The sequence below is a fragment of the Esox lucius genome, chromosome 19, assembly GCF_011004845.1.
Source record: "Esox lucius isolate fEsoLuc1 chromosome 19, fEsoLuc1.pri, whole genome shotgun sequence".
In the NCBI taxonomy this organism is placed as follows: domain Eukaryota; kingdom Metazoa; phylum Chordata; class Actinopteri; order Esociformes; family Esocidae; genus Esox; species Esox lucius.
The window spans coordinates 35,072,286-35,083,588 of NC_047587.1; the positions used below are offsets into that span (position 1 = coordinate 35,072,286).

General features: G+C 42.4%; 1 protein-coding gene across 4 annotated transcripts in view; it reads left to right on the plus strand.

The window, feature by feature from the left end:
* Nucleotides 1-7,586, plus strand: part of LOC105006382 (plasma membrane calcium-transporting ATPase 1) — a 33,101-nt gene extending 25,515 nt beyond the window's left edge. For all 4 annotated transcript variants that reach the window (XM_010864885.4, XM_034288459.1, XM_010864886.4 and 1 more), the window contains 14 exons: nt 1,265-1,414; nt 1,548-1,762; nt 1,903-2,145; nt 2,421-2,662; nt 2,785-3,022; nt 3,197-3,376; nt 3,454-3,541; nt 3,680-3,786; nt 3,888-4,079; nt 4,242-4,455; nt 4,562-4,773; nt 4,868-4,975; nt 5,086-5,274; nt 5,400-7,586. In XM_010864885.4, coding sequence (XP_010863187.1) covers nt 1,265-1,414; nt 1,548-1,762; nt 1,903-2,145; nt 2,421-2,662; nt 2,785-3,022; nt 3,197-3,376; nt 3,454-3,541; nt 3,680-3,786; nt 3,888-4,079; nt 4,242-4,455; nt 4,562-4,773; nt 4,868-4,975; nt 5,086-5,274; nt 5,400-5,771 — 2,750 coding nt within the window. In that variant the 3' untranslated portion in view covers nt 5,772-7,586. The remainder of the gene's footprint in view (nt 1-1,264; nt 1,415-1,547; nt 1,763-1,902; nt 2,146-2,420; nt 2,663-2,784; nt 3,023-3,196; nt 3,377-3,453; nt 3,542-3,679; nt 3,787-3,887; nt 4,080-4,241; nt 4,456-4,561; nt 4,774-4,867; nt 4,976-5,085; nt 5,275-5,399) is intronic.
* Nucleotides 7,587-11,303: the final 3,717 nt, after the last annotated feature.

Consider the following 11,303-nt stretch of genomic DNA (forward strand, 5'->3'; position numbering starts at 1 on the left):
TTGGTCTGTGTGTGTGGTGTATATGTAGGCTGAGTTAGGCAGCACTTCCATATGGTCCAGCCGCCGCTGCCGTCCGATGGGTCACCCGGTGTGTGACCATATGGTCATGTGTGTCCCTGTGGTCCGAGCAGCAGGTGCTCTTGACTCCGTTCTTGGTGATTAGGACCAAGGAGATTACAGCTCTTAAGCTATGCAGCTGCTCCCCCCCCCCCCCCCCCCCCCCCCGCTTTTCTTTCCCTTGCTAACAACCTTGTGTCTCTGGTTCCAGATCAGCACACCTACACACACATACATGACACTCTAACAGACAATCACAGTGGCCTGAATGGACAAATGCCCCTTATCTTAACAACGTGTTGAGCATTTAGGGTTCTAGTGTTTGTACTCTTACTGAACGTGGGCATGTTTTTGGATGATGGTTGGATTGTCTTGTACAGAATCTCAGCCAAGAAAGAGCAATAATCCCCGGACTAGGATTAAGGACTCTGAGCCAAACACCATTGAGTGTCACTGCGGTGTAACACATAGAATAGCACCCCCTATCCATTTCCATGCAGCTTCAACAACCTGTACATTCCAACTAGAAACCATTACACACCTACATTTTATTTCTGTTCTCTGTTTAATACTCTTTTAATTTCATGCTTCCACCATAATGTGTTATCATGTATTGTACTCATGTTTGCTCCTTTAAATTTTTTTGGTGTAATGCAATGAATATAATCTAATTGATAAGAGTAGAATAATTCATGTTTTGTAGCACTGACCACTGATTTAGCATTTAATTTGTGTTTGGCCGACCTAGCTATCTTAAGATAAATCTGTAAATTGTGCTGGATTAGTGTCTGAAAAATTGCAAAAATGTATTATAAGAATTAGTTTTCATCTGGTTTTGAAAACCTTATGCCTTGCAAGAACATTGTTCATTGCTACTCCGGAAGCATGGACAGGACAACGTCCTCTTTTAGTTTCACCTAATAGTTAACTGCATTCACCTGGAGTCCCAGGTCAACACGTTTGCCTAATTTGAGGGCTGGTATGAAAACTAGCAGTACTTCTGATGCCTGGAGTTGAGGATCACTGCATTAGATGTTAACCCCTTTTTTTAGATTGTATTAGTTTAGGAGAATTAGATGTGTAGGACAGGAGCTATGGAGATATGTACGTAGTGGAAAACAACGAAAAGGAGCACCGAAAGAATTCTTTGGTTCTGAGTCGGGATCTTGGATGGTATTATTTGAACCCGTCCTCTCATCTTCCTCAGGTAAGTCTCTGGATGGAGCAGGCGTGGAGATGCAGCCCCTCAACAGTGACGACGGAGTAGAGGAGAAGAAGAAATCCAACTTACCAAAGAAGGAGAAATCTGTGCTCCAGGGGAAATTGACCAAATTAGCAGTGCAGATTGGCAAAGCAGGTAAGACCCTGCCAAGCATTAACTTGAATTTGGAAAGAGTTTTTTTATTTCCACAGCAGCTCATCCCTGTTTGTCGTTGTTAAAACATTTTTTCTCTTTCCTTGGGTTTCCTCCAATTCTCTCATCTGTCCAGGCCTGTTCATGTCAGGACTGACAGTCATAATCCTGATAACACTGTTTATGGTGGACACATTCTGGATTCAAGGGCTACCATGGATTGCGGAATGCACACCCGTCTACATTCAGTTCTGCGTCAAGTTCTTTATCATTGGTGTAACCGTGCTGGTGGTGGCTGTGCCTGAAGGTCTTCCCCTAGCCGTAACCATCTCACTGGCATACTCTGTCAAAGTAGGTATTACTTTGGCCACGGTTAGGGGTTACCACTTGCTTCGTCACTACTAGGTTGCAACTGTGTATTTATTACATACCGGAGCAATGACAAAAGATTTGCCAGATCATAAATAATAACCTCCTCCTCTCTTCCTCAGAAAATGATGAAAGACAACAATCTGGTGAGGCACCTGGATGCCTGTGAAACCATGGGGAATGCCACAGCCATCTGCTCGGACAAGACAGGGACATTAACTATGAACAGGATGACTGTAGTCCAGGCTTATCTGGGAGACAGGCACTACCGGAAGGTTCCTGAGCCTGACCTCATCCCAGGAAAAATCTTGGACCTGCTTATTATGGGCATTGGAGTCAATTGTGCTTACACATCTAAGATCATGGTAAGGGAACATACTTCAATTGAGACTCCGGGTTGATGTTTTAAACGTTGGCAAAAATATCACAAAGAGGTCGGCAATACATTTCATTGGCAATCTTTCATTGACTTCTGAACAATAACGTTGAGGGCCAGGACTGGTAGTTTGAGCCAGAGCCAAATCCTCTTAATATCTTAGTAATCTGACTTTTATATATATAATGCATTAACATCAACTGGAAATGTTTGTACTAACCGTCTAATGTCAGCTGACCTCAACGTATCTATGGTTTGTCTCAGTCTGCTGAGAAGGAGGGAGGACTGCCACGCCAAGTAGGCAACAAGACCGAATGTGCCTTGCTAGGCTTTGTCTTGGATCTGAGACGGGACTACATGACAGTTCGCAACGAGATTCCAGAGGAGAAGCTCTTTAAGGTCTACACCTTCAACTCGGTCAGGAAGTCCATGAGCACTGTGCTCAAAAAAGCAGATGGGGGCTACCGCATGTTCAGCAAAGGAGCCTCAGAAATACTCCTGAAGAAGTAGGCTGTCACCTTCAGGCTGTCACCTGCAAAACAAAATGACTTTTCAAATCAAAATGAGTTTAATGTAAAAAATGATATATTTATACATACATATAATTTGAATTTCTATTTTATCGTAGGTGTTGTAAGATTATGTCATCGAACGGGGAGCCCAAGGTCTTCAAGCCCAGAGACAAAGACAACGTGGTGAAAAATGTGATTGAGCCCATGGCCTCCGAGGGCCTGAGAACCATCTGCCTTGCCTACAGGGACTTCCCCTTGGTTGACGGTGAGCCTGAATGGGACAACGAAGCAGACATTCTCACCGGCCTCACATGTTTGTGTGTGGTGGGAATCGAGGACCCTGTACGGCCAGAGGTAAAAGACCATGGGCAGCATGTCCAATTCCATCCAAGGAAGTATACATTTGTGGTGCTATGACCTTCCACAATGTATAATCCCTCAGGAAGGGGCATTTAAATTTAAGCAAAACACACATTTCCTTCACCTGAAAAAGAAAATGGAAAATATGGTGTTCCATTTCCACCCTAGGTCCCTGATGCCATTAAGAGGTGTCAGCGAGCAGGCATCACTGTGCGGATGGTCACGGGGGACAACATCAACACGGCTCGGGCAATCGCCAGCAAGTGTGGCATAATGCACCCCGGAGACGACTTCCTCTGTATAGATGGCAAAGAGTTCAACCGACGAATACGAAATGAATTGGGAGAGGTAAAATCTCTCACTCACAAAATGGAGCTGTGTCATTTAATAAATCGGTCAAGTAACCCATGGAACTCTACTTCCAGATTGAGCAAGAGCGCATTGATAAGATTTGGCCCAAACTCCGTGTGCTTGCAAGATCCTCCCCCACTGACAAACATACTTTAGTGAAAGGTATGTTTGGGGGGTATTTTTTCATCCCTTGCTGTCATTAGAAAGTTACAAGTACCTGGTTGGATATTACATATAATGATGATTGTTGTTATTTTTATTATTATCATATAAATAAATGATGCTTGCCTCTGTTAACAGGTATAATTGATAGCACTGTAGCAGAACAGAGACAAGTTGTTGCCGTAACAGGAGATGGTACTAATGACGGCCCTGCCTTGAAGAAAGCTGATGTTGGATTTGCCATGGTATGTTATATACCATTAACACTCTGAGTCCTCTCTTTGATTTGACTGGAGGGTTACTTTTGGTGACATGCGCAATATGTTCAAACGTGCTGTGCTCTTAGGGTATTGCAGGCACGGACGTGGCCAAAGAGGCTTCAGACATCATCCTGACAGACGACAATTTCAGCAGCATTGTCAAGGCAGTGATGTGGGGCCGGAATGTCTACGATAGCATCTCCAAGTTCCTCCAGTTCCAGCTGACAGTCAACGTGGTGGCTGTTATTGTGGCCTTCACTGGAGCTTGCATTACACAGGTGAAACACTATTTCTGCCATCCTCCGCATTGTATTTCTTCTTGATTAGGTACAGTAAGGCATAAGTCAGAGACCTTGAGTCTGAAATTAGCCTGTTTTTTATTTACAATTTTAAAAAGGACATATGTACTCATATGTAACTCAAACTACATCTCCTCCCAGGACTCTCCTCTTAAAGCTGTCCAGATGTTGTGGGTAAATCTGATCATGGACACCTTTGCCTCTCTGGCTTTGGCCACTGAGCCCCCCACAGAAGCTTTGCTGCTGAGGAAACCATACGGCCGGAATAAGCCCCTCATATCCCGCACCATGATGAAAAATATTCTGGGCCATGCTGTCTACCAGCTCATAGTTATCTTCACCCTACTTTTTGCTGGTTAGTACCGGGTTATAATGCCAACCGTACTCTTCTTGATGAAGTTATGAAATCAAATGTATGGATTTGGGCCTTGCAATCATGTGCCTGTATTTTGCGACTACAGGGGAGAAGATTTTCGACATTGACAGTGGGAGGTATGCGCCACTCCACGCTCCTCCCTCTGAACATTACACCATTGTCTTCAACACCTTCGTCATGATGCAGCTCTTCAATGAGATCAATGCTCGCAAGATCCACGGCGAGCGTAACGTCTTTGATGGCATATTTAAAAACATGATCTTCTGCTCCATTGTCTTCGGAACATTTGTCATCCAGGTGAGCCACATTCTGTTCAATACAGAAAATTTACACAAATCATTTTACAGAAAGTACCTTAGCTCCCTGATCCACTTTGTGTTTGGTCATCCAGGTTCTGATAGTGCAATTTGGAGGGAAACCTTTCAGTTGTGTGGACCTCACCGTTGACCAGTGGCTTTGGTGTGTTTTCTTGGGCTTTGGATGTCTTCTATGGGGCCAGGTGAGCTTCTCAGAAATGACTTAAAGTCCCTGCAATCTACTTGGCTTTTATGAAGTGACAATTTTTTAAAAATTCTTTAAACATTTGAGTTCTTCCCTTGTCAATTCTAGGTGGTCACCACGGTCCCCACCAGTCGGCTAAAGTTCCTGAAATCTGCGGGTCATGGCACACAACAGGAGGAGATCCCTGAGGAGGAGCTGGAAGAGATGGAGAACCAGGATGAGATTGACCATGCTGAGATGGAGATGAGGAGGGGACAGGTGCTCTGGTGCAGAGGCCTGGGCAGGATCCAGACTCAGGTATCATCTCATGATCATCAGTCAGCTTAACACAAAACCAAGTGGCAAAGCAGATTTTGACAAGACTCTTTTAGATCAGGACTCTTTTCATATTTTTACTGTGTCTTTGTCCCCAAATCATCCAGATCCGTGTGGTGAATGCTTTCCGAGACACCATGTCCCCCTACGAGGGCCTGGAGCCCCCTGAGTCCCGCAACTCAATCCACAACTTCATGACCACCCCGGAGTTCAGGATAGAAGACTCAGAGCCGCAGTTCCCCCTCATCGATGACACAGAGGGCGAGGACGAACCCCCAACAAAACGCAATTCTGAGGAGACCATGCCCCCACATTCCACCCTGGCCACCTTCCCATCCTCGCCCAACCAGAACAATAACGCAGTGGAGAGGATCATTCCACTCCACAAGGAGAGCCCAAAGACTAGCGGGAACCCCCAGAGTACCGTGTTACCGCCGTGCCCTGGGAGCCCGATGCACAGTTTGGAGACCTCTCTCTGAGCTAGGCCCTAGTACCAGTACTGTCCAACCCACCTAAGTCCACTTAACAATACCAAAACATGGTTAGAGAGGCTTCTGGGAATTGGCTGGGATTGGAATTGAGGACTTCAGATATTTCAGCGGCCTCATTGGTTTCTGTCTCTTCTATATATTTGCTATATGTTTGGGCCCTAAACATGATTTTGGGGTATTTTGTCAAGGGAAGATGCACATTTTGAGTGAATAAATGCTAGATTAAATTTTAAAAGGAATAGAATGAGCGGGGAGGCTGCATTGTATTGCTGAACATCAGCATTACTTAAATTATTAGTACTAAATAATTCATGCATTGGCTATTTTATATTTTTACAATTTTATTCATGTTGTGAAAGACATGTTTACACGTTTGTGAAACTTTTAATTGTCAGTGAAAGACCTACCTATTAACATGTATACATTTGGGCTGAATACTGTGAAATGAAAAAATACAGTATTTTAGATATTGCTGTCTTTTAGGAGAAAAGGGAGGTTTCTGTTGAAACTGAGCTATTTTGCCTGCAGGTTCTATTTAGGATTGATTTCTCTAGGTACATAGAAATATCTAGCAAAATAGAAAGACTTTGTAGAAACATGCATAAGAAAGTGGTTTTATGGTCTGTTAGGCAAAGTCAGAATATAACTGGAAAATGTCCACAAATATACAATTTCACACTGTAAATATTCACTTTTTCCCCACACTGTTCTAAAAGAAATATTTCTTGAAAGGTTATTGAAGCTCATATTGTCAGTTCTTTGAATCTAGACAATCAGAAGCTGTGTTAAAGGAGAAGATTACGGATTGTAAATGAAGACATTTTAAATGAAGAGTAGGTTGCTATCAACTCAATTACCTAATTCAAAGACATACAGTGTTTTGTATGACCAGGGTGGTATTTCACAACATAGGGTCAATGGGTTCCCCCAGAAAACTGAAATTAACTGAATCAGTTGATGCCCATTTTATTTTCATCACAGTTGTGAACTAATCAAGGACAGTGGGGTTATTGTTTAAAACTGATTAACATTCTGATTCTGCTTTGTGAAATACCTTCCAGAAAACATAGAAAATACTCAAGACACAGAAGACTTTAGACGCTCAACACAGAGTATTCACTGCACTACTATATACCTCCTTTAGGGAGACTAATTTAGCTTAACATGTTATCTTAGAGAGAACTTCTTAGCTTTCATCCCTCACAAAAGTTAGGGTATTGTCAGTTGGGAGGCAGAGTTGTAAAGGATTCAGGGTTGAATTTTTGCATGCCTATGGCAAAATTACCATTGCATTTTTACTGGTTTACCTAGAGCTTTTGATAGAATCATAGGGTCCTGTGTCATTGTGTGCTTTTCAAAAAAAGACGGAAACCTAAAAACCTGATGCCAAAACCCAAAATTGGTTATGGGCTGTGGAGATTTTTTTATTTCAAAAGATGGTTTTGTTTCATTACACTCTAAATATGAATGATTCAATTACAACATTTTTCAGTGCAAGAACAAGGGGCTTTTTATCTAAAGATGGGTATGAATCAAAATCCAAAGTACTATAGGTGTTAACATTGGGAGAACGTTTCCATAATCATTTGTTTTTTCCTCAGTAGTTTCATTCCGCAATTGGGAATTAATGTTTATCCATCTCATTATGGATTTTTTTTATCTCAATATTTGGTAATAAAGTACTCATGTCTGTTTATGTTGAGCAGTGTAAATGGTTATTGTGGTCAATATTCATTTTTGAAAAATTGTTGAGTAAAGTGTATGGTTTTTGAAAATAAAAGATACATATTTAGCTTACCAAGATTGTTTGTAATATCTTTTTCTTTAATTTCTCAAAAGTAAATTATTAATGCAACATACTTCATTTTTTCATTGAATTTTGGCCAGCATAAACCATGTAATGTGGGTGCAGCCAGACATTCTGTAAAAAAGGAAAAACAAAATAGGCCTCCTGGAATATATTTCTTCCTGTAGTTTGCATGCTAGTTTTATAAGGGCCTATTATTTAAAAAAGAAATCTACCTTGAAATCTGGAAAGTGAGAAGGTACGGAATAAAATGTGGCAGACAATTGTCTGGTTTCAAACGCAAATACTTTAACACCACCCTGTTGTTGAGATACAGTTACATATTCCTACACAAAAAAATATGCTTTTTAACAAAATTAACAAATAAGATGTAGAGAAAATATCATATTGTTCACATTATATTAACATTTAATTTTATTGGAATACACTGGGCATTTACCCTAAGTATACTGAAGACTCATCTTTTCAGTAGGTCCTATGATTGAGTGTATTCTGGCCCAAGGGTGTGAAGGTGAACGCTAAGACTCTGGATTGACAAATCATGCTTGCAGTTTCTGGTTGGTTGGCTCCCCTCTATCCACTGAGATACTCTGCCACTGACCCTATTACATGAGCTGAGTCACTGTGTTGTGCGTGTTCTCTCCCTTGGCATCCCTAAGGGGTTGCATTAAATCACGGCAGACATTTTTCGCCATACTCAATGTGAGTGGGTTGAGTCACTAACGTGATCTTTTTGTCCAGACTGCACCCTCTTGGGCTAGTGTGGTGAGAGAGATCTTCGTGGGCTATACTCGGCCTTGGGTCAGGATAGTCGTCCCCGATGATGACATTTTCGGGGGGGACAATGCATCTTGTGAGTCATGTGGAATATCGGACATCACTGACCTGATTTTGAAGAAGCTTTGTGTGAACAGTGTCTTACCATAGAGATTCTGCATTTTCAAAATTACCCTGATTCTGTTGTCATGTTTACTGTTGCCTGGTTTTTAGTTAGTCTGTGAACGTCGCTTAAGGGACAGTGCTTGGCAATGCTTTTTCCTGCCTATTTGGCCATGTCCAGAGGTACAGTATATTTGAATGGGGCCACAGTCTAATTTCTTTTTTAAATTACATTGAAGTTGAACTTTACTTTTATGGTGCCTGGAAATGTAATGCAAATCACATACAATACATGGACAAATAGAATTGTGCAAACATTGTGTTGGGATATGTTACTTACTTGTAGCTCCAAAGGTTATGGTACAAAACAGATATTTTTGTCAATTTTCTTCTTCTCCTGAACCTGTTGATGAATCACTGCACTCCAGAAGGCACATGACATGTAATGGGTTATACTGGCTGTTCTGTTTTGTTAGGTCACTTTGGTAACACAATGGGCAACATGCATACATGAAGCATATTTATCAAAATAAATACAATTATGCCTAAAAAGGCCCTACAGGTGTGTAGCACCCAGGAGTCCAACCCCCTGAGGAATAACAGATATTTACCTCTTCACATGCACTTCCATGCTTGGCTAACATTAATCTAGTGGAATATAGAAAGTGTTTTTGTTACCTTTCATGCAAGTGCACCTTGCTACCTGCAACTCTCTGCAATTAACTGTTCATCTTAGGTTACATTCCCCCCTGGTTTTGTTGGTTGTAGATTGTCAATGCAAGGAAGTGTTCCACAGTCTTTTGCTTTCCAGAGACTGGGTTCAGTGCCTTTCTTTGCTCAGTGTGGTTGTGTTCTCTGCCTTGTCCTCACTTATGCAGGTTCTCCCTAGCGTGTAATTATCTCCTTGAGGTGTTTTTGACTTTGACTTTTTATTTATTTGCAGTGTTTGTTGTCTGTCATAGGCTCTACTGGGCTTGGTTTGTTGGCTCCGTTCACTTCTATGGCTCCAGGCAGGGGATCGGAGGCTTGGCTGGGCTCACGCTATTCGCCGGAACAGGCTTTCTCCAGTTGTACTGGGGTTTCAGTGGATTCCTTGGGTCTGGATCTGGTAGATTCCCTTGGAAGCCCCTGCTGTTTTGTCATCTTCTCCCTCTTGTTCCTAGCGGTCGAGTTTTGTTGTAGAGCTTTCTGCCTCTGGTCCATGGATCGGCTTGGCTTTCTATCCCAATTTCTCCTAAAATTGCCAGGGGACAGAGCTAGTAGAGCATCCACCGCTTCCTTAACCTGCAGATTTAGGATATTGTTCTAGCCCTTCAGCAGTTCCGCTGCTCCTAGTTAGGCCAGCATGACTCCAAGTTTACGCTGCACTCTGTTTGGCTTTTGTGCCTATAGAACTATGGACCAATCTGGTCTGGAGTTTGTCCTCCATTGTCCTGCATTCACTTAACATTGAGTCCATGCTCTCTGTTTACAAGATGGAGTTGTTGTTGGACCTCTATTTAGTTTGGGTGGCTTGTCTTCTTTGCTCACACCATCGTTCAGTTTTCAGGTCTTGTGTTGGATCACGAGGGACTCTTTTTGTTGTGCCCATTCCCAGAGCAGCAGTGCACTTCCGTATGAAGAGACATTTTCCTGGGGAGGATGTCTTCCCTGGTGGCTTTCATCCATATTGGGCTTTTGTGGATGCAACCTGCCATGCCACGTATGTCTGTCAGGGCTCTTGCCCTTGGAGGGATTCACCGGTTTTTACAGCAGGGGATCTCTCCCCTTGCTGTTGGTCTCAATGTGTGTGCTCACTCCACAAGGAAGGTGACAGCCTTCCGGTCTCTCTTTTGTCTGTGGCAGAGATTTGCGTAGCGGCGGATTTGCAAAGGCCTCCCATCAATCTTTTGTGCGGTTCTGCCACCTTGATGTCAGCACTTCTAGACAGGCCCATTTGGTGCTTCCAGCTTAGTGGGATGGATGCCCTGACATCCTTGGCTCTGGGGGCTTGTTGTTTTTATCTTTTTGGGTGGGCTTCCTTGGACATTATTCTGCTGCTCCAGCTCTGCCTTTCCATTCTATCACACCGGTTGAGTCGCAGTTCTGAAATCTGGAAATACAGGTGTAGCTGGGTATTGTATACAGGTCCAGCACCAGGACAAAGTAACTGAGGGGGCAATTAAAAATGGCTATAAATTAGCTATTTTTCTATATGGTATTTAACCCTTTGACACATAAGATCACACCAGTGTGATCAGGCTAGAGTGGTCCCTGAAGTGTACGATCACTGGTCAGACCGCACTTTTATTTACTCACATTTAGCTCAAACAGTGTTTATAACTTTATTTCCTCATTGTAATTGCTTGAAGATTTACACTATGATATAAACAAGATAGCAAGCGTTCAAATCGGGACAAGAAGGGTTATTTATATATCAACAGGCAGCCAACACTAGCAATCATATTTTTCTAAAATAAATATAATACGTCTGACACAAAAACGAAATATATTAGTGACTAGAACATCTTACCATATCTGGGAAGAGCTGACAACCGGTCAAAATCATTGTGTAAAAACTTTCTAGAAGTTAATTTAACTGTTTGTGGGCGCTGCTATGTTTGTTTCTCAACCAAAGATAAAGAAAGGTGATGGAGGTATTTCAGGAAGCAGGTTCAGTGAAAACCTAGAGTTGACTCAGAGTTGATGGAAACTCTGGGTTTAGGGTTTCAAAGAACCAGTTTCTCTGAGTCAGTTACTACGGCAACATATACTTTGAAGCTAACCTGCTCGCTAGCAGGTTTTATCCAACTAACCCTGAGTTTGTCCTACTCTTTCACTGAAACCTGCCATCT